Source organism: Schistocerca piceifrons, chromosome 2 (assembly GCF_021461385.2).
Source record: "Schistocerca piceifrons isolate TAMUIC-IGC-003096 chromosome 2, iqSchPice1.1, whole genome shotgun sequence".
Classification (NCBI taxonomy): Eukaryota; Metazoa; Arthropoda; class Insecta; order Orthoptera; family Acrididae; genus Schistocerca; species Schistocerca piceifrons.
In genome coordinates, this window is record NC_060139.1 from 485004168 (window position 1) to 485028879 (window position 24712).

Genomic DNA, 24712 nt, shown 5'->3' on the forward strand with positions numbered 1-24712 from the left:
TGTCGTGGAAGGAAGCTATTTAACTCCCTTCTTAAGCATGGGAAGGACAGGAAATGCTATTATAATGCTGTCCTGACCAGCCGAATGGGAAAAAACTTGGAACGAATAGTCAACTGAAACTACATTTTGATCTTAGAATCCAGACAGCTTATAGTAGCTTTCACTGTAGATTCAGAAGGCATCATACAGCTGATAACCTCACCCTGCTGGAGGTAGCCAGAAACAGGCCTTTCTGTACAAGCAATGCCTGACTTTTGACCCTGAGATGCATGTAATAATACCTGTAAGCACTGTATTCGCAGACTGCTACAAACATGGGTCAACCGAAAAGGCTTTCCTGATATGCTTATTTTGTCTCTCTCTACATTGTTTTAGATTTTGAGTTCATGACCTGCTACCAGATCATTTGATACAAGATTATGGTGTGCCCCAAGCTAGTGTTTTAAATGAGATCCTATTTTTAATAGTTATACATAGTATTATATCCACAGTAAAGAGTCCTCTGAAGTTGTATAGGTTAATTGCCGTCTTAAGCAACTGCTCCATCTTCTTTCAGCGACCACAGAGAATGCTTTAAAATAAAGCATCTTCTGTGGTCGCTGTAACAGAATGGTGTTTTTCTCATACAATTTTGTTTGTTTTGATCATTAACAGCTCACATGCTGTACTTGTTACTATAAACAGTTTTTATTCTTTTGTTACTCAGTTTTTTTGTTGTTCATCCGTTCTTCTTCATCTTCCATGTGTGTGGGTTGAGTATCAGCATTTGCACACAGCTCCTTCAATGCACTTAACACATTTACTCTTCTATGTTGGGAAGTATCACTGTCCTCTCGTCATTTTGCATGTTTTGTTTTGCTGTTGTGGGATGCGTTCATGTTTCGCTTGTTTTTACAGTGGTGGAGACATCTGCTATTGCTCTGTGAGGGTTTATATTTCCCAGTTAAGAAGAGAGAGAGAGAGACAGAGACAGAGATAATATCACATTTTTATTTTATTTATTTTCTATGTCAATTAAATAAGTAATTTAATATAATGGAAGGAAACATTCCACGTGGGAAAAATTATATATAAAAACAAAGATGAGGTGACTTACCGAACAAAAGCGCTGGCAGGTCGATAGACACACAAACAAACACAAACATACACACAAAATTCAAGCTTTCGCAACAAACTGTTGCCTCATCAGGAAAGAGGGAAGGAGAGGGGAAGACTGCTTGGGTCTGTATGTGTGGATGGATATGTGCGTGTGTGCGAGTGTATACCTGTCCTTTTTTCCCCCTAAGGTAAGTCTTTCCGCTCCCGGGATTGGAATGACTCCTTACCCTCTCCCTTAAAACCCACTTCCTTTCGTCTTCCCCTCTCCTTCCCTCTTTCCTGATGAGGCAACAGTTTGTTGCGAAAGCTTGAATTTTGTGTGTGTGTTTGTGTTTGTTTGTGTGTCTATCGACCTGCCAGCGCTTTTGTTCGGTAAGTCACCTCATCTTTGTTTTTATATAAAATAAGTAATTTACTTTTTTAAAGTGATCTCTGTGTGTGTGTGGGTGTGTGTGTGGGTGTGTGTGTGTGTAAGAGAAGTGGGGGTTGGGGGTGGGGGGGTGGGGGCGGGGGAGAGAGAGAGAGAGAGAGAGAGAGAGAGAGAGAGAGAGAGAGAGAGAGAGATAGGTAGGTAGGTTGGTTTTTCTGTAAAGTACTCCCCGTCCCCTCAGTTTTGTTAAGTACTTTTTTTATACCACTACACAACAAGAGAACAACATAGAAACACAACAGATGAGATGGCACACAACTAGCATGTGGACATAAACTGACACACAGAATTGGGAACATCCCCAGGAAACAAAGAATAAGAAAAATATAGCAAGGCAACAACTCTGTACAGAAATGTCTAAAAAAGGAAGATCAAATGGAGAGCTACCAAAATCTTGCATTTACCAACTCCAGTGTAACAACTGTGAAGATCTATACTGAGGACAGGCAGGTAGAACTTTTTAAATAGGGTGTAAGGAACACAGAAGAGCATGGAAACGTGCTACCAGCCATTATTCAGTGTTTGCAGAATGCCTCCATCAAGCAAACCACCACCTTGCCGCAATGGAAAAGGACATGAAATAGATTCAGCAACAAGAAACATCTCTTACACCTACAAGAAAACTTTCAAATTCAAAAAGCAATAATAGAGAAGCAATGCCTAATAAATGACCAGACAAACTTCAGCAACCAGATGCTATTTAAACTAACAAAACATGTTGTTGAGAAAGAACAACTCGGATCATCCTCCACTGTACCAATCATTATATACAGCAGATACTCATGGATACATCAGGTATAAGGAAGGTTCTTTGGTGTCAAGTACATAATGTTATCAAATGCACCATCAAAATTAAATAGTTGAAATTATGGTATGCGTAAAGATATCAAAAAATGTTGTAAAAACACACACACACACACACAAAAAGATAATTACTCCCAATTAGGAAAACAAATATAAAATTTAAAAAAAATAATAAAAAAATAAAAAAGTGCTTTACAGAAGGGGAAAACTACTTTACAGGAAACACCCCCCCCCCCCCCTCTCTCTCTCTCTCTCTCTCTCTCTCTCTCTCTCTCTCTCTCTCTCTCTCTCTCTCTCACACTCACTCAAGTTGGAAAATATAAACACAAAATACGAATGCATCCCACAATAGCAAAACAAACTGCCCAAAATGGTGAGAAGTCAGTGATACTTCCCAAGACGGAAGTGTAAATGTGTGAAGTGCAGTGGAAGTGCTGTGTGCAAATGCAAATACTCAACACACACACACACACACACATGGAAGACAAGGGAGGGGGGAGGCTGAGTAACAAAAAGAGTAAAAACTTTTTATAGTAAGTAATATGTGAAGTATGCTAACTGTTTATGATCATAACAAACACAATTATACGAAGAAAAAACCGTATTGTTACAGTGACACTGAAGATTCTTTAGAGTAAAGCAAAACACGTCTGTTAAAAAGACTTTTATTACAGTTGCTAAAGATGGGTATTAAGCTATAAAACTTGTACATGTGCAGCTGCAGAAAAAAAGAGGCCAAAAAGCAAAGAAGACAACATACTTACGAAGTTTTCTTTATTTGTAGATGACTTCGATTTTTGGTTCACATTTCAGCCTTAAGCAAGTACAAGCCAGCTGCAGTTCTGGCTAAAGGATCTCGCATTAAAAACAGAATTTAAATGTTTTGCAGACAAAAATATGTTGTGTAGGTTTTAATGATTTGTGCCATGTTCCTAATCCTTCAGAACTTAAATTTACAGTGACATTGAGGTTTCAGGTATTTCACTTTTGATCAGGAGCTTACATCATGACTGTCTCACTTTAGAAACTTAGAAATTAATTCACTCAAAGCACTTAATGTTTTGAAAAGTATTACACCCTGACCATGGGAAGCAGAACAAGCCTGCCATTTTCAGTTTTATAGAGCTTTTGTATGTGTTGTCTGTTTCATTATGGTTACATGGCGTACACATTTGACAGACCATCATACCTTAAGGTATTGGATGCAGTCCACCATGATGGTGCTTTGTTACCACAGGAGAGTTTATAGTGAGCCCTGTTTCCTGCCTTAACACTGAAGCTGGCCAGGCACCACTTTATATTTGGTGACAACAACTCACATTATTACAAGAATGTAAAATATATCCTGTACTTTAGATGTGTGCATCCCATGCTATTACTGACCCATCCATGGAGTGATATTGCTTTAATCAATATCTGTGCTAGGAGTCATTTAGAATCTGTGCAACGAGTCATATTTTGGGAATAGGTGTGCTGAATAATAAGTTATACGCAAAGAGTGAAATAAATCAATAACTTGACTTCTGAAAGGACTAATTTTAGAAAAGAAGACACTAAAACTGTGATTTTTAGACATTTGTTTGGCAATGTTGTAGATAAGCACAATGTATGGGTGAAAATAGAGGCAGAAGGTGCTTTGGCTACTAGGTAGTCTTTACTGATTGTCTCTTCAGGCTTCACCTGTCAGATACATTTACATTTTACCACTCTGAGATATACGTGATATGGATTGGACGAGAGAAATCCGAGGGAAGTGTCTGATCTTATCCTCTTGGCAGTCTGAGGTCCCTTCAGGAAATGTATCCAGTAGACACTCGTCTTTCGTTACAACAGCATGGGAATGAGGTTGTATTCTGATGGTTGCCAGGACACCCAGGAATATGCTGATGAAATTGAACTGACAGAAACTTGAAGATCAACACAAACTGTTCTGTGATGGCCTATTTGCAAAGTTTTGAGAAACAGCTTTTAAATTATGAATCTAGGAATATATTGCAACTACTTGGATGCCCTGTACCCAGACAAATAAAGAAATATATCGTAAGTAGTTCAGTTATGACCTGGCTGTTCATAGTTACTCAGCAGCAATTGGAACATCTCTTCTTCTTTAAAGAAGGGAAAAAACTCCAATCAAAAGAAAACCAAAGCAAAGAAGGACCATACAGCATCAGACTTCCTGACAGTTTTTGAGATCTCCAACAATGAAAAGTCTGCTCTGGGTGTCAGAATAAATCTTAACGAGTCAATTATCCATTCAATAATCCATTCACTAATAATTGTAAACTCCTCTTCTCAGTGTAAGGGAAAAAGTGTAGTACAAGGAAAGGTTGAATCATCAAGAAGTGTGTTACATTATATTCCAACAAATGTATTCGGGGATGAAGTAGAGGAACTGAACCTCCAGGCACATGAAACACCAAGTTGTATATGCCAACAGGAAACCTGTTTCAAAGTCACTGATACACCTTTACTTAAGGGCTGCAACATACACAGGAAGGGCGGTATTAGTGAAGAGTGGACTGACAGTGGGGATGAATCTATCAGTCGGTGACACGTACTACTCTTTCCCAATCTCCCTTGCTTAGAGACCAATTTAGTTATTGTACTTCTTACCAGCATTACAATATATTTTATTGGTTTGTATTAAAGCTCTATTGTAGAAACTCTATGGATGTTTGCATAAAGGTACATACATCTACATACATACTTTGCAAGCCACCATACAGTGTTTGGTGGAGGGCAGAACACACCATTATTAGTTATTTCCTTTCCTGTTCTTCTCACAAATAGAGTGAAGGACACAGACTGTCTGTATGACCCCATTCAGTCCCTGATTTCTCTTATCTTTGTGATCCAAACATCACATGTATTTTGCCAGCAGTAGAATCGTTCTACAGTCAAGCTCAAATTTCGGTTATCTAAATTTCTTCAGTAGTGCCTCGCGGAAAGAATGTTGTCTTCCCTCCAGGGGTTCTGATTAGAGTTCACAAGGCATGTCCATAATACTTGTGTGCTAATCGAACCTACTGGTAACAAGTCTAGCTTTGTACTTCTGAATTACTTGAACGTCTTCCTTTAATTTGACCTGGTGGGGATCGAAAACACTTGTGCAGTACTCAAAAATGGGTCACATTGGTGTTCTGTACGCTGTCTTCTTTATAGATGACCTACACATTCCAAAAATTCTTGCAATAAACTGAAGTTGACAATTCATCTTCCCTCCTACCGACCTGATGTGCTCATTTCTTTTCGTATCATTTTACAACATTATGCCTAGCTATTTAATTAATGAAACTGTGCCAAGTAGCACATTATAAATGCTGTATTCAAACAGTACAGGATTGTGTTTCCTATTTATCATTTTTCTTCATTTAGAAGGAGCTGCTATTCATAACAGTGACTAGTAGTTTTGTCTAAGTCATCCTGTATCCTCCTGTTGGCACTCAATGATGAAACCTTCCCGTACACAATAATGTCATCAGCAAACAGCCGTAAATTTTCACTCACCCTGTCAATCAGATAATTTGTTATATGGTGAATCAGAGCAGTCCTATCACAATTCCCTTGGGTACTCCTGACGATACCTTTGTTTGTGATGAACACTCGTTGTCGAGGAAAGATATTGGGTTTTATTACTTAAGAAGTCTTTGAGCCACTTACATATCTGGGAACCTAATCCGTATGCACATATCTTCAACAACAGTCTACAGTGGGGCATTGTGTTGAATGCTTTCTACAAATCTAGAAGTATGGAAGACAGGAGTGCAGTATAGCACCATAGGCTAAAAAGATAAAGTATCCAGTGTAGAAATGTCCAGGCAAGAGCAGTCCATGGCACAACTTGTGATATCAGAGTCACAACTAAACAGCTGAGAAAAAGCCCAAGCATAAACATGTCCATAGTGATAATTCCATATACTGGCATAGTGAGAATGTAATAACAGCTTCAACACTAGATGTTGCATTTGCTATAATTGCAGATTTGCCCCCTTTCTTGCAAACAGCTGCCTAGTGGGTTGGCAAAGAGATGCAACACGGAGTGGCACTAATGGCTGCATCTGGAGTTGTGTCCTTGGCTATATGAGAATAGCTGCGAGCTCTTCCATATTGCTCTCGGGCAGCACTATCAAAGTGTTTTTATATCTGTCTTCAAGTGAACCTTTGATTGGAAAAATATGATACTGTCTCAGTAAACTCTCACGTGTTGAACTTACATGATGTATTCAATGCACTTAACATGATACCACCTAGTGGTTGAAGTGATTGAGAGACTCATTTGACTATAACAATGAAAACAATCAATTATTGATAAAATTATTTAATTGTATATAAAAACAAAGATGAGGTGACTTACCGAACGAAAGCGCTGGCGGGTCGATAGACACACACACACAAACAAACACAAACATACACACAAAATTCAAGCTTTCGCAACAAACTGTTGCCTCATCAGGAAAGAGGGAAGGAGAGGGAAAGACGAAAGGAAGTGGGTTTTAAGGGTGAGGGTAAGGAGTCATTCCAATCCCGGGAGTGGAAAGACTTACCTTAGGGGGGAAAAAAGACAGGTATACACTCGCACACACACACGAGGCACATGAGGCAACAGTTTGTTGCGAAAGCTTGAATTTTGTGTGTATGTTTGTGTTTGTTTGTGTGTCTATCGACCCGCCAGCACTTTCGTTCGGTAAGTCACCTCATCTTTGTTTTTATATATAATTTTTCCCACGTGGAATGCTTCCCTCTATTAAATTATTTAATTGGATAGATAAAAAATCTACTCACCAAGCGGCGGCAGAACACACACATAAGACTGTTCTGATTGGCAAGCTTTCGGAGCCAGTGGCTCCTTCTTCAGGCAGAAGGGTTGAAGGGGAAGGAAGAAGGGTGAAGGAAAAGGACTGGAGAGGTCTAGGAAAAGGGCTAGATTTTGAGAAAGTCACCCAGAACTGCAGGCAGGGGAGACTTACCGTATGGGATGAGAAGGAAAGACTGATTGTTGGGGGCTGCATCGGATGAAATTTGAAAACCTGAGAGATTAAGGTGGAAGACAGGATAATATACAAGACAGAGATTACCACTAAAACATCACGCACGAATTTGTAAGAGTGAAAGGCGAGTGCATTGTACATATTCACTCCGTTTCAGTTTTCTACATCTTTCATTGTCTTTCCCGTCTATTTTTCACTGCCCCCTCCCACCTCTGTTGCTCTCCACAGCAGTTGAATTTCATGGAGCTACAATTCCTTCCCCGTTCACCACCACCACCACCACCACCACCACCCCATCATGGGTAAATTTCTTATTTTAATTTTGGTTGTATATCACGTAATATGTTACTACTGTTACCAGACTTCCCTCTAAATCCATTCTGTATTTATATTTCAGTACAAAGTGTCAGAAGATGGTCAGTCTGACAGAAACTAGTTATCATTAAAAATAGATATTGTATTACAGTCAAGACTGTTTCTAATCTATTTTAAAGTATTTTAGCCTCTCCAAGAGAAATGTTCTTACAAATTATTCATTGTGTAGATCTGTTTCATTTGAAGAACATAGGGCAGAAAAATCCCTAGATGTGGTACACAAACAGTGGGGTGCCCCTTTCACATGATAGTAAATGGGTGCATACACTGTAAGTTGCACAAGAGTTTAAATTGGAATTTGTATTGCAGTTGTTCTCTCTTACTCTAAGTAGCTTTGTCTTTCACAAAATCAAAGTTTAGGATGGTCATGCAGGACCATAAACAGCATTAGAGACCCTAACAAAGGACTCCCATGAATCACTGGTATGCATCCTCCTGTGGTTCATACTCTGAAGTGGTGGTGCTGAATATCCCTCCATGGCTTGTTTGATACATACCAAACTAAGAATCCATGGGTCTTAGATTTGATCACTGTTCAGTCTTAAGATTGATTATTTTTACAGAGTTCATGTTAATCTGTAGGCCTCCGTGTAATGGACTGGGCAATGAGTTTAACAGTTGGAGGATGGCACTTGCACACCACCTCCAGTAGGACTAAGCTTAGTGAAGCTCTGTGTTTCAAACCAACCATTGAGTTGAAGAGAGCTTTACTTTTTTTTGCAGTGGTTTTGAAGATCATGAAAACAGTAGAATGCTCCCAGGTTGCAAAGATAACAAAAGAGTTGTTACAAATGGAGTTAAAGTAACAAAGCAGAAACTGGTAGTGCTGTCAAATTTAAATGAACTTTATGTAGCTTTCAAAAATTCTCATCCTGAATGCAAAATTGGAAGGTCAGAATTTTGTGACCTCTGCTCTAAGTGGTGTATTTTGGCTGGATCCTCAGGGACACACTCCTTGTGTGTTTGTTTATATCATCAGAATGTCAAATTGATGATTACAGGTGCAAAACTCAGTGATCTTAACTACAAAGAGTTACTGGATTTCATGGTCTGTGACACTAACAGTATGACTGCATGATGAGTTTGTGTAATAAATGCCCTGGTAAGGATACTGTTATTGAATTGTTTCACGAATATGATGAGGAAATGCCAGACAGTATTATCTTCAAACAGTGGCTCACAACTGACAGGGCAGAAATGATAACAGTGGTTAAATCTCAGGAAGAGTACTTTGGAATCTTTAATTGATAACTTACAAAAACTCGGAAGTCACCACTATGTTTCTAAAATCCAAAGTAAGTTTTTGAAGGACAAAAAAGCACAACTTCATGAAACTGAATGCATAGCGCTAACTGATTTTGCAGAAAATTTTACATTTGTGATTCGGGATGCAATACAAGGGTACCACTGGGTCAATGACCATGCAACAGTGCATCCATTTATTCTCTACTTTAAAAATGAGAAAGATTAAGTTTGCAATTTTCATTCTAAGTGACTATTTGGAGCAAAAAAACTTTGGCTGTACGTGTGTCAACAGTATGTAATAAATTACATAAAAGAAAATTTTCCCAAGGTTGAGAAGCTGATGGAAGTGCTAGTCAGTATAAGAACAAAAAGAATTTTTCAAATGTGTGCAACCACAAATTAGACTTTGGGTTGGAGGCTGAATGGCACTTTTTTGCATCTTGCCATGGGTAAAAATGCATGTGATGGAGTAGGAGGTACAACAAAACATGAAGTAAGTAAAGCCAGCCTACAAAGACCAACCACAGACCAAATTCTCACAGTACAGGACATATATGTCTTTTGCAAGGATAATATTAAAGGCATTACCTCTTTTCTGATTAAGAAAGAAGAACTGGTTCTGCATATGAAAACAACACTTCAAACCAGATTTGAAAACTGTATAGCAATAAAAGGAACAAGGCATTTCCACAAGTTCCTTGGCATTACAGGAAACTTAGTTCGATGCTATGCAACGTCAGAAACCAAAATTTATGAGGATCGTTGTGTCAGTAAAATTACATCTCTGTCTTTAACGTTGAATGACATAGTGGCATGTGTGTATGATGGGCAGTGGTGGCTTGCAGAGGTTGAAAGAATAAGTTTGGAAAACAATGATGTTTTTGTGCATTTTTACCACCCTGCTGGCCCAAAAACATTATTCAAGAAATCTTCTAGTGACAAAGTTTGGATACCAATGAAAAATGTTGTAAGGAAACTTTCAGTGCTCGAACTTACCACAGCAACTGGGAGGTCTTATTCTATACCACAGAAGCTGTCTGAAGAAATGTGTTCTTAACATTCACCACCAGGCTTAGGAACACTCGCATCTTGAAGGCTGTTAGTTGAAAATATTTATTTTAAGGATGTCAAAATAATATAAATGTTAATTTCAGTGATGTTTCCACTTTTTGTTTTTTTTCCCTCCAATATCACACATTAATAGGCAACAGCCATAAGATCAGTTGTAGAGTAATGTGAATTATCTCCTCATTTTCAAAAATTCATATCTTTGTTCACAGTCAGATGTCAACATTGAAATTTTTACAGTACATTGGTATCATATCGGCGTACAAACTGTGCAGAAATCATATTTTTATATTCAGTCTCGCCTGAGATAACTAACCCCAAAATTTACAAAAAATGAAAATTTTCAAATTTCAAAAATTAAAAAAAAAAGAATAAATAAAGGAAATATTTGTGCATTCTTGCTCTATATGAGGCTAGTAATGTACGTTATCTAACTATAGGAAAAAATAGACTCTCATAAATCAATCCTTGTTTGTTATTTTTTGGGCCTAAAAAGTGGTTTTTTGAAAATTTGGATACCAAACTTTGGAGGTCATTTTGACTGGCTATTTTTGAATTTAGGGTATTTTGTGCAATAGATAATGTTGTAGCGGACACTTTTCTAAAAACAATTATGTCAAGTGCAGTGTTGTAACTTAACCCAGTGCAGAGATATTCATATTTTTGCTAATGTCTCTAAACTGAAACATCGTCGTGCGCTTACAAACAAAAATGGCCGCCATTCAGTAAAGGTGAAAGGTAATTTTTTTTTAAAAACTGTTTTGAACTTCTCAATTATAGGGTAATCACATATAAAGAAATTAAAATATTTAAAAATGATGAAGCAACCAACTTAATTTTTATTGGACCACTCTGTTTGGATTGACTCCCAAAGTAGTTTTGAACACTTTTGATTTAGCCTTAGTGTATATGATTTGTGAATGAAGACAACTAATAAATGATCACTGAATCTGAACCGTTTTGTAATGCGAGCAATTTGCCAGATTTGAAATTCATGTTAGTAATGTTGTTGTCATCTTCAGTCGAAAGATTGAATTGCTGCAGCTCTCCATGCTACTCTATTTTCTGCAAGTCTCTTCATCTGTGAATAACCACTACAACCTACATACTCCTGAATCTGCTAATGTAATCATCTCTTGGTCTCCTTCTATAATTTTTACTGCCTATACTTCCCCCAATACTAAATTGGTGATCCCTTGATGTCTCAGAATGTATCCTATGAACAGAAGCCTTCTTTCAGTCAAGTTGTGCCACAAATTTCTTGCTTCCCCAATTCTATTCAGTACCTTTTCATTAGTTACGTGATTGCCCATCAAATCTTCAGCGTTGTTCAGTAGTACCACTTTGTTACAACCATTATTTGTTTAAGTTGCATATTTTCATGATTGGTCTTTTGATTACTGACATGGCTTTTATAAACTGTTACGAAGTGAAACACTTGGAACTTTGTTTTTTGTAGTATCAGTATCCATCAAAACAAATATTCATAATGTAGATTCAATACCATTCTTTGTATATGTTAAATGTTTCTTTTGAAGTAACGGTTAGTTTATTAACTGACATAGGAAATTGGACAGATAAAGAATTACAGTCAGATAATTCCACAAAAAAATGTTTTATTATAAACTGAGGGAAGCAATAGTAGATCAAAATGACTGAAAATTGTAATACTGGAAAAGGTAATCACAAATCGATTTAATGAGGCCGTTCTATTAAGATAAAAGTCATGCATGGTTGTGAATGTCGTAGCGTAAGGAGAATGTTTGTGCAATTTTGTATTACAGCATTTACTCTTTCACAGTTACCAAAATAAACTCACACATACATATGCAGTAGCTTAAATGTATCTTGATTGTGGAACGAAGCAGTTGACCAGTTTGTACTGTTGTATTAGTGATTCTGTATTTCAAAAAAGCTTTATTACTGCCATTCTGAATCATTAGTGTCTTGTCATGTATGTTATAAGGTTACATAAAACAAGAGGGATACGGGTACTACTATTTCTAGCTGGAGGCTTTTTAGCTTCATATCATAATTTATGTTAGTAAGAGGATTTAAGTTATTTATTCAGTCCAAGGTTTGATTAGCTTTATTAGCTTTCTGTGCTACTTGCCATGACACCAGTTTTGTTACCTTCAGGCTTTACTAGCTTTACTGCCATTTGAGAATGGTGTGTGCATTTTATGTAAGAGACTTCCTTTTGTATGATGTAAATTAAATTTTTAACAGTCTTCTGAAAGTGCAGTTATTGATTGGATTAACATATTTTGCAGGCATTTTTGAAACAAGAAGAAAGTAAATAAGTGAGAATGTTTTCCATATGTAAGTTAACTCATCCTGCCACAGCTGTGGAACATGCATTGACATGTCATTTTTTTAATAAGACTGAGAAATCTCTTGTGGTCGCTGGTGCCAATATTATCCGTGTGTTTCGGCTAATTCCTGATGTTGATCCTAATTCAAAGGAAAAATTTACAGGTATGTAAAAAATTGTTTTCAGAGAGAGGTTCACTGATATGATGAAATTATTTTTATGACTGGTACATGCTGATGGCAGATAAGCTACATAAAACTAATTTTATGAATTATTCTGAGCTATATGCGTATGACTTTTTCATATTAAAAATCATTGATCATTTGGTGATGAGTAGTGCTGTAAACAAACTTCTCCCTGATCAGTATAAAGCTCCATAAATGTGAATGGAGGTATGATTTGTAATGAAAATTATGATGTTACTTCAAACTATTACATAAGCATGGAAAAGTTTCATTTTACATCATGGGGATAGTTCAATTTGTTGCTTTTAGTGTTCATTTTTGGAAATGCAGATTGCTTTCTGTTGTGCGCCACAGACTAAATGCACTAGGAACTTTTCTCTATTTCAGGCCAAAAATAAACTCAAAGGCAATACCCGCTTTCTCAGGAGATAATTGTCTTCTAATGCCATGTGTCAACTTTAATATCACCGACTGATGCGCCCCACCTCCCCCTCCCCCTTTCCTTCCTTTCATCTATTGATTTCCCCACACCTTATTTTCTCCTGTCACAAACTATTGTTTTGATATTATGTTGGTAAAGTACTTCTTTATGTTCTTATCTTTCATAATATACTATATTTGCATTGTAGAATTTGATACGCCATTCATTTTTATGTTAACCTCTCATGGTCAGGGTTCACAGTTGTCAGGAATTTTTTGTGAAGGATATCATGTTTGTTGTTGATTGTAAAAATGATTTATTTCATTGTTCCAATTTTGGGCTTTGGGCCATTTTCAAGTGTTACTGCAAAAGATTTTACTTCAGCATGTGTCAGACATTAAAATCCACTGACATGTATGTATGACAGTGACATGTATACACATTGGAGGATTTTAAAGTCTGATATGTACAAAAGCAAAATCTTTTGCAGTACCACTTGACAATGGCTTAAAGGCTCAAATTGCAATACTGAAATAAATAATTTCTAATGTCAACGGCGAATATGATGTCCTTTAAGAAATAATTTTTTGTGTTACAGGAGATGAGTTATGACAACATATCAAATATATCAGGAAAGGAATATTTGATTGGCTCAACTTTTGCTGTCAGAAAGTTTTGCTATTGATCTGTGTTCATTCACTTTCAAGCTTCAGTCATTCAGAAGTAAAGTACCTATGACATAATAACTACCTCAGACACTATATCAACCGTCCACCAAAAAATCTCTCGTTAATATGTAAATTCACTATGCCTCTATGTAGTATTATAAATTAATTATATAATATTATAGAAGTATAAGAAGGGTCTGAAATGTATAAATTGACTATAATTTTTTGAGGCAGTGTAACTGACAGTGTGCAGATACCCAGGGATTATTCATCCAGTGTTTGACAATGAGACCACTTTGTGACTTCCCACAAGCTTTACACATAATTCCAAATCTTTACAAAACTTCTCACTGATACCTCTGACGAAATGATAAAAGGAAAGGAGTTTTCACTTTATTTTCTCTCTCCATTCAGTAAAATTTCAGTATTAGACATGACATTTTAATTTAGTTCTTGCAACAGTTTGCAGACAGTATTCACATATAACACTGCTTTTTCAGCTGCAAAATTATATCATTGTACGACACACAGTTTGTGTTGTGACGTCATAGACATTTAGATGAGTGAAAAATTAGCTTCTGCTTAAAATGGCTTGCAGTAAAACTTCAGTATCAGTCTGTCATTTTAATTTATTACTTCTTTACTGCTAGCTCTATTTGCAACACACTTCACAGGCAGTATTTACATATATATAACTGAATCTTTGTTTACAAAGTGTGACAGTTTATATGTAATGTATTTATGACAGAGAAATGAGCGTGTGACCACTGGTGGGGACAGTACTACAGGTTACCCCAAAGTCATAACACGACACACCCATTGTATTAACACACACATAAATCCATGTGATGATGGAGATTTAAACCTTTGTGGATATAAACAAATAATTAAAGAGACAAATTGATGTGGAGAAAAAAGTGTTTATTTTTACAAAACAATACTTTTTCTGCTATTCAACATAATCCCCTTGAACATTTATGCACTTGTTCCAACGAGCTTTAAGCTTTTTTATTCTGGCTGCAAAGAACTTTTCATGTCCTCGCTGTCTTGGAACCTCTTCCCACATAATGCCTCCTTCAGTGCACCAAACAAATGGAAATCACTAGGTGCTAAATCAGGACTGTAAGGGGGATGGGGCAGTACTTCCCAGCCCATTTTGTCAATGATTTCATGGGTTAGTTGAGTAATAGGACGACATGCATTGCCTTGATGGAGAATCACACCTCTCCTCTGAGATCCACGACATCTCTCTCTCATGGTTGGCTTCACCTTGTTTAAAAGCAAGTCTGAGTAGTATTGGCTGTTCATTGTACACTGAGATCCACGACATCTCTCTCTCATGGTTGGCTTCACCTTGTTTAAAAGCAAGTCTGAGTAGTATTGGCTGTTCATTGTACACTGCTCTTCGAGACAATTACAAAAAACTGCACCTTCAACATCACAAAATACCGTCACCATGACTTTTCCTGCTGATGCTTGGGTTTTGAATTTTTTCTTGAAAGAGGAGTTGGTGTGCTTCCACTCCATGCTCTGTCTCTTTGATTCTGGCTCATAATAGTGAACCCAAGTTTCATCACAAGTTAAAATTTTGTTGAGGAAGTGCTCACCTTCTCTTTCATAATGTTTCTTTAGCTCTGTGCACACACTCAACCTTGTTTCCTTGTGTAGCTCCTTCAACTCATTTGGACCCATGTTTTGCGGTACTTCAGCATGTTACAGACAATGTTATGAACTGTACCAGAACTGTCTGGAACCTTATCAACTATAATTTCCACAATCACAAGGCGGTTGACACGAATAATGTCATCAATTTGACTTTCAAGTGAGGGAGGAAACTGCAACAGGTCGGCCAGAACGGTGTTCGTCTGTCACTGAGTCGCAACCATTTTTGAACTGCTTTACCCACTTGAAAATGTGCATGATTCATACAACCTTCACCATAAACTTGAGACATTGCCTTCAGAAAGTAAAAAAACAAATAACGGAATGTTTTTCAACTAATGTGGACGTTTCAAGCAGACTCGCCATCTTGAAATGTATTTTTGAGGTTATAAACAAAACAATGTTGATACATGAGCTGATCATGGCTCACCCCAGTGATGCCAACAAAAAATCTTAAAAGTCCCAAACTTGCCCTACTAACAGTTTTTTCCTCCAGAACAATTCATCTCTTTAATTATTGAATGAGACTCGTAATATATGAAGCCTATGTATGTTATTACCAACTTCCATTCAGTTGTGTACCTTTCCAGTTGGTGTGTGTACATTCTGGCATGGAAATAAATATGGAATACAATTTGTTATTAATTTTCCATAACAATAATTTTTGTTTGGAGAATGTGATTACATTTCATGAACATCAAAAGTTTTTTCGCTGTTTTAGTAGCAATATGCATCCAAGTAAGTCTAGTACGTTTACACAGTTTACCCGTATTAACATGTGTCTGTCGTATTACCATGTTCAGTTGGCTGATACAACTAATGGAACACAATATAACTATTTTGAAAATGTTGTCTCATTAAAATGCCTTCCATATCTTTAACTGATACTTTATCAGTTTATATTCCCAGGATGTATAAATATGAATTACAAGTACTAATGTGACCTGAAGCATCAGATATTTGGCAGTATATCCCATATTTGTCATAAAACTGCATTCTGTATTTACTCTTTGAAAGTGATGAAATTATCTCAAATATTGCAGAACAAACCCCCGAATGCACATATAATCAAGTAAGCGTGACTACACATTACTGTTGCACCACATTTCTGAGAGGAGATATGACAATTGCTTGCCTTACTAAGTATTTGAATGTATCTAAAAACAAAGATGATGAGACTTACCAAACAAAAGCGCTGGCAGGTCGATAGACACACAAACAAACACAAACATACACACAAAATTCTAGCTTTCGCAACCAACGGTTGCTTCGTCAGGAAAGAGGGAAGGAGAGGGAAAGACGAAAGGATGTGGGTTTTAAGGGAGAGGGTAATGAGTCATTCCAATCCCGGGAGCGGAAAGACTTACCTTAGGGGGAAAAAAGGACAGGTGTACACTCGCACACACACACCTATCCATCCGCACATACACAGACACAAGCAGACATGTCTGCTTGTGTCTGTGTATGTTTGTGTTTGTTTGTGTGTCTGTCGACCTGCCAGTGCTTTTGTTTGGTAAGTCTCATCATCTTTGTTTTTAGATATATTTTTCCCACGTGGAATGTTTCCCTCTATTATATAAGTATTTGAATGTTCACTCATCAGTGTAACCAGAATGAAAAATGCTCATATCATAAAAAGATGAATCTCTTCTGGTCAGAGTTAGGTATGTCAACAGGAACCAGCTATTTGACTTATCTGGCAGCTTCCAAGACATGTAAATCAAAATTTCTTGATGTACTTGAACATTTTTACTTGTTAGTATTAATACCCCTGTCATGTAGTTTAATGCAATGTGTCAAATAAAGTAATATGATATATGATGTCATCCCCCCCCCCCCCCCCCCAGGAACAAATCCACTCCAAATATTGTTTACTGTGGCTGGTGAATCTTATGAAGTTTGGCCACAGGATCTAGGACTTTAGCCTATAAATTGCAAGATACAGGTGTGTCAACACCTTACACCTAAGAGAGCACACTGCACTGGGGAAATAGGTTAACTCATAAAAAAGTGTGAATGTAAGAGGTTTTGGTTTAAATGTCCTTTAAGCTGTCAGATAAAGTGAATTCTTAATCATCCATAACCCAGCCCATGGCATATTGGCCATTTTTGTATTATGATGGGAGAATTTTACATTTTGGTCCCCAACTTTTACTCTACCATAATCTTGACATTAGAACACCATAGACTGGCAACTGATGTAGATTTGTGTTGACTGGTGTGACAGGAGATCCATTATTGGTCCTTGTCTTATGAATCATGTTGCTTATTTCTTGGCAGCAGATAAAGCTTTTACAAAACAACTGGATGACCATTAATTATATGTTTTATCTATCTTCTTACAAAATTTTAAATTATTTGCGCAAGTTTGAAACATACAAGAGGTGCGAATAAAAAATCTCACAAAGAACTTGTTTTTATGCATGTGAAATCCAAAAGACACTAGATTTTTGAAAACAAGTTTTCAATTTTATTGTAAAAATACATTTTTTACTTATTTGAATCACTTTAAACCTTTTCCACACATTCAGTTACCGTAACAATGATTTTTACACATTACATTTACCATGACTATAAACCTTTGTATCTAAACAATGGATAAAGATTATTGGCTAAGAAAAATTTCATTTTGACTTCATCCATTTGTCTGCTTTAGTGCAAAGTTTGAACTTATTCATACAAGTTTAGAGGATAAAAGTGGCATGCTTCAAAAGGTCCCAAAGAAATGTGCTTTTTTTTCATGTATTTACATGTAAACTTTGAACAGTGCACCTAAAAATGGTGCCATTAGCTGAGCATTAATTTCAGCCAAATTAACATCTTTTACACAAGTAATTAAATTGTTTGCACAATTTGTTTGGGTGCCAGCTCCAGTTGTTCAGACTATGCCTAATATACTGTAACACAGCTACGGTAAGATAGGTGCTCGAATGGCTGTACAAATGGCTGCTGGTCCGGGCTAAACCAAAAACTTTTCATCTCATGTTCCTAGCACCAGTAGGAACCAATCATTGAATGCGCCCCCCCCCCCCCCCCTTCTCCCTCCCAGCTACAGTTCTGCGTACAGCCTTCACAAACACATTTGCTACAGCACCTTTGCGCTGTACCGATAGTATTTGAACCACAGTCAATAAGTATCATAGCAGGTTGAAATAGCGCACTCCTTAAGTTGTTTGTTGTCGTGGTCTCCAGTCAGAAGCCTGATTACTATACATCATTCATTATGAGAATAAACTTGATGCGAACAAACACAAACGTGATTATTGGCCAGCAGTCACAGCACATATATACTGGTGTTATTACTCTATTGGCAGTAGATCCTACTTGAGGATTAGATACATTATTACTGTGTTACTGTACATGAAACTTAGAGATAGTTTAATGTGTGCCATCAAAGTTATTCTCAATAATACTTTTAGTGATGAAGTTTTTATTTCAAAAATCGTGTATGGTTGCAGTCTGTAAAAACTTTGTGGTTTGATTCTTGAACTGTAATAGGTACTGGAAGAGTGGCTGACACTGCTTCCTGCTCGTATTGAAACAAGTGCATGGAACACTGTTAAAAATGATGAGAAACAGGTTGTTCTTAATGTTTTCACAAGTTTACAGAGAAAATCAGCTTTGAACTTTTTCGAGCAACTGTGTTTGATAAAGTTAAGGCACTTCTGTTATCTAGGGACGTGGCATAGTAGGTAGCATTGGAAGATGATAGTCAAGTGTTCTATGGATCATGAGTTCAAATATCCCTCTGTTCTTTTATTTTTTTACATTTTTCTTCATCCAGTTCAAACATAATTTAAATATCAAATTCATCAAATATATGCTAATTAATGCAAATGATTTTTATGAAAATTACATATCTTATTGTTTCTAATTACATATCGCATGCAAGATTCCAGTTTTCATTATGGATATAAATTCTTAATTATCAGTTTTTTGTATAAAAGATTGTTAAGTGTATTTAAATCGAGAAAGTATTACAGATCAAATTTTTGGGACAAAAATAAAAAATCTGCTATTCCTTATTTGCACTTTGTCCATTGTTTTATTCCACAGATATGGTCTCACATGAACGAGTGTGATAAGCATAGTAAAAACATGGGAAATGATGATTTTCATCGCATCAGGCAGTCTGTACAAATGCTTCCATACCACTCCAGTCTAAACACAGTAGAATTGATCTGGAGCAAAGTTATGATACAACAAGATATTTTAAGTTGGCAGTTATACTAGAACTAATGCACAAAGCTTCGTCACACTTCACTGCCAAGCACTGGTGGGATGCAGAACAGCATGTCATAAAAGAAGAGGAGAAAATGTGACACTTGGATTACTTTGTGGTTTCCATTGTTGATGCTTCATTATCAACATAGCAGATGACAGTTACAGTACTGAAATGTTTTCCTTGGATTCGGATATGGAAGGAGCTCAGTTGGTAGAGCACTTGCCTGCGAAAGGCAAAGGTCCCGAGTTCGAGTCTCAGTCGGGCACACAGTTTTAATCTGCCAGGAAGTTTCATATCAGCGCACACTCCGCTGCAGAGTGAAAATCTCATTCTGGAAAAATTATCCAGTATTTAATTTAGGCATTTTCATCACTCTTATTTTTAATTTCAATACCATTTTAGCAAAGAACGAGAGTGAGTTGTTTTCCATCTGGTCTCCTAAAAAGTAAATTACCAAAGTTTTGCCAGATATTATTTAATTCTATTTAAAAATTAAATGACATTTGAAGCTATATTGTTTCTCTACTAATCTGTTTTATATCTTAACTGTAACTGTTCACTTTACCGCAGGTTAGATGGACCAGCTGGCAGGCAGTGCTGTCCAAGTTAAATGCGCTTGTAAAGCTGTTATCCCATATTATTGCAGAGTAGATGTACATGCAACACACAGCATAAAACATATCCTTGTTATGTACGTGAATACACTCAAAGACAGCTTGCCTTCCTCTCCATATTAAATGAAATCCAATGAGAGATTTCACAAACACAGAACTTTACACGATGCAATGTTACATCAGGTTTATTCTTATGAAGAATGTAGTATATATGTACATTTACGCACGCCACAAACTCCCATATGATGCATGGTGGAGGATACCATGAACCATCTAATACTCATTTTCTTTACTGTTCGTCCCGCAAATAGAGCAAGGGAAAAACGACTGTCTAAAAGTCTCTGTACAAGTCCTAATTTGTCACATCGTATCTTCATGGTCCTTATGTTGGTGGCAGTAGAATCTTTCTCCAGTTGGCCTCAAATGCCAGTTCTCTAAATTTCTGTGATAGTGCCTTGTGAAGCGAATGTCAGCTTCGCTCTAGGTATTCCCATTTTTTACGAAGTGTGTCTGTAATATCTGCATGCTGTTTGAAGCTACTGGGAACAAATCTAGCAGCCCACCTGCAAATTACTTTGACAACTTCCTTTAATCCGATACGGCAGGGTTCCCAAACCCATAAACAGTACTTAAGATTGGGTGGGTCGCACTAGCGTCCTATATGCTGTCACTTTTATAGATGAACTACACTTTCCCAAAATACTTCCAATAAAGCGAAGTTGAGCATTTGCCCTCCCCACTACCAATCTGATGTGCCCACCCTATTTCCTATTGGGTTGCAATGTTGCATCTAGATACTTAATTGGTGTGATTGTGTCAAGCTGCACACTACAAATGCTGTACTCGAACATTACAAGATTGTTTTTACTACTCATCTTCATTAACCTAGATTTTTCTACGTTTAGAACAAGCTGCTGTTCATTACACTAACTGGAAATTTTGCCTAAGTCCTCTTGTATACTCCTACTGTCACCTAAGGACAACACCTGCCCATATACCACAGTGACATCAACAAACTGCTATAAATTGCTCATCCTGTCAATCAGGTCATTTATGTGTGTAGAGAAATAAAGCGGTCCTATCACAATTCCGTGGGGCACTCCTGGCAGTACCCTTGTCTCTGATTAACGCTTACCATCAAGGACAACATACTGGGTTCTATTACTTAAAAAGTCTTCTAGCCACTCTAATATCTGAGAACGTATACCATGTGATCAGACCTTAGTCAGCAGTCTGCAGTGGGGCATCATGTGAAATGCTGTCTGGAAATCTAGGGATATGAAATTTGCCTGCTATCCTCAATCCATGGTTCATAGGATATCACGTAAGATAAGGGCAAGCTGACTTTCACAGGAGCAATGCTTTCTAAATCTCTGCTGATTTGTGGACAGAAGCTTTTGTGTCTTAAGGAAATTTCTTATATTCAAACTCGGAGTGTGTTCAAGAATTATGCAGCAAACCAGCATTAAGGATATTGGTGTTAAATTATGTGGGCCAGTCATTTACCTTTCTTATATACAGGACGTGGTTGCGTTTTTTTTCCAGTTGTTTGGGACTTTTCGCTGGGCAAGAGGCTCGCGATAAATGCTGGCTAAGTAAGCCGCAGAGATTGGGTAAAACTAAATTGGGACTCCATCTGGTCCTGGTTACTTATTTGTTTCTGCACCTCTCAGTTTCTTCTCTATGCCACAGATGCAAATTTCTGTGTCCACTGTGTGGAAGTGTGTATGACTGTTAAACAGCGATATGTTTGTACAATCCTCCCATGTGAATGATTTCTTAAACGTGAAGTTTAATACTTCAGCTTTCATTTGCTGTCTTCTGTTGCCACTACAGATTTGTCGATGGATAGAAACATTTGGCTCGCTTGGTGATTTTACGTATGACCAGAGTCTTGTTGGATTCTTGGCAAGATCTTTTGCTAAGGAATGATGGAGGAAGTTGTTTTATGCTTCACAAATTGATCTTCTTGTTGACACTTGAATTTCTACTAACTTAGATGCAGAGTTCCACACTGCTGTGAATAACTTCTGCAACCTGCATCCATTTGAACCTGCATTTACCATCTCTTTGTCTGGTTTAACTTACTCCCCCCCCCCCCCCCCCCCACCACACACACACACACACACACACACACACACACACACACTCGCTCTCTTTCCTCCAGAGACATGATTCCTTCATGTCTCAGACTCAGAACGTGTCATATCATCTGATATCTTCTTTTCGTCAAATTGTACCACAAATTTATTTCCTTTTCAATTCTATTCGGTACTTCCTCATTAGTTCTTGTCTTCAGCATTCTTCTCTAGCATCACAGTTCAAAAGCTTCTATTATCGTCTTGTCCAGACTGCTTAGCAATCATGTCCTGCTTTCGTACAATGCTGCACTCCCTACAAATGCCTTCGGAATCCTTCCTAACTCAAATTTATATTCCATGTTACCAAATTTCTCTTCTTCAGAAATGATTTTCTTGCCATCACCAGTCTACTTTTTATGTCCTCTCTATTTCAGCTATCGTCAGTTACTTTACCAACCAAATAGCAAAATTTATATACTATTTTTAGTGTCTCATTACCTAATCTAATGCCCTCAGCATCACCTGATATAATTTGACATTATCCCCTTACCCTTATTTTTATTTTGTTAAAGCTCATGGTACATTATCCTTTCAAGACGTTGCCCATTCCATTCATTGCACTCCCAAGTCCTTTTTCTGCCTCTTACAGAATTACAATACCATCTGCAAACCTCATGGTTTTTATTTCTGCTCCCTGAACTTTAATACCTTATGCAAATTTTTCGTTGGCTGCATTTACTGATTGTTCTGTGTTCAGATTGAATTACATGGGGTTAGGCTACAACCCTGTCTCACTCCTTCCAAATCACATCTTCCCTTGCATGCCCTTCAACTCTTATGCCTGCCTCTGGTTTTGTTACACCTCTGGTTTCTTTACAAGTAGTGTATAACCTTTCGCTCACTTCATTTTACCCATACTACCTTCAGAATCTCAAGAAATACATTCCAATCAACGTTGTTAAAAGCTTTCTCTATGTCTGCAAATGCTACAAATGTAGGTTTGCCTTTCCCAAACCTATTGTCTAACATTGCCTTGCAGTTTCCTACATTTCTCTGTAACGCGCACTGATCTTCCGTGAGGTCAGCCTTTGCCAGTAGTCCTACTGTTCCTTAGACTGCTTGTGTCAGTATTTTGTAACCATAACTTTTATACTGATAGTCCATAATATTCACGTGTGTCAGGCCCTTCTTTTTGGAATTAGAATTATTACATTATTCTTGAAGCCTGGGAGGTATTTCCTAACTCATAGCATGCAAAAAAAAAAAAAAAAAAAAAAAAAAAAACACCCATAGTAGGCTGTACAATAATATCCTTTATTTGTTGTGCAATTGGGTCATTTCAACGTTAAGTAATTTTGAAGCACTTATACATAAGCGTTATGTGGTTCATTGTACTTGTGTTGCATGCAGTCAAAAAGTCATTCATATGTGAAGCCATACATGAAATAATCCTTGTAAGATAAAACATCATCCTAGAGCTGTATAAGAGTTGCAGTTCATACACAGTATGGTACAGTTACACAGTTGTAGGGTGAAGTTTTCACTGTTAGTTTATGATGTAGATGTTTTATTTCACATATGGAATGACTTTGATTGTATTGCACATCACATATGACATACTGTATGATGCTTATGTATAAGTGTTTGAAAATGACTTGGTGTTGAAATTGCCGCATTCACAATGACTGGCTCTCCCAAGTATATGAGTTCTGATGGAATGTTGTTTACTCTAGCAGTGTTTTATCAGCTTAAGTCTTTCAATGCTCCGTCATATTCTGCTTGCTATATCATATCGCCTATCTCATTTTCATCAACTTCTCTTCCCTTTCTGTAATATTGCCATAGAGATCATTTCCTTTTATGTATTTCATCCACTTTTCAACTTTACCTTCATTGCTTGGAACTAGTTTCCCATTTGAGCTCTTGATATTGATGCACTGCTTTTCTTTTCTCCAGACGTCACTTTAATTTTCATGTAGGTGGTGTCTACATCTCTCCTAGTTACACATGGTTCTGTATACTTATGTTTGTCCTCAAGTCATTCCTGCTTAGCCATTTTTCACTTCCTGACAGTCTCATTTTTTAGATATTTTTATTCCTTTTTGCCTGCTACATTTGGTGCCTTTTTATTTTTTTCTGTTTTATTCAGTATCTCCTGTGATATTGAAAGATTTGTACTAAGCCTTGTCTTTTTACCCATTTGATCTTCTGCAGTCATCACTTTTTCATCTCCCAAAGCTACTCATTCCTCTTCTGTTATATTCCATTCCTCTGTTTTAGACAATTGTTGTTTAATGTTCTCTTTTGAACTCTCCACAACCTCTGGTTCTTTCAACTTATCTTAGTTCCATCTCCATAATTATCTAACTTTCTGCAAATTCTTCAGTTTTAATCTAAATTTCATAAACAGTAAATTAAGTCAGAGTCCACATTTGATCATGGAATTGTCTAACAGTTTAAATCTGGTTTCAAACAACTGTCTTACCATTATACACTGAAGAGCCAAAGAAACTGGTATACCTTCCTAATATCGT

The 24712-nt window shown here is 37.1% G+C and overlaps 1 protein-coding gene across 6 annotated transcripts in view; it reads left to right on the forward strand.

Moving 5' to 3' along the window:
- Positions 1–24712, forward strand: part of LOC124777949 (cleavage and polyadenylation specificity factor subunit 1) — a 299452-nt gene that overhangs the window by 12295 nt on the left and 262445 nt on the right. For all 6 annotated transcript variants that reach the window (XM_047253499.1, XM_047253500.1, XM_047253504.1 and 3 more), the window contains one exon: positions 12282–12486. In XM_047253499.1, coding sequence (XP_047109455.1) covers positions 12318–12486 — 169 coding nt within the window. In that variant the 5' untranslated portion in view covers positions 12282–12317. The remainder of the gene's footprint in view (positions 1–12281; positions 12487–24712) is intronic.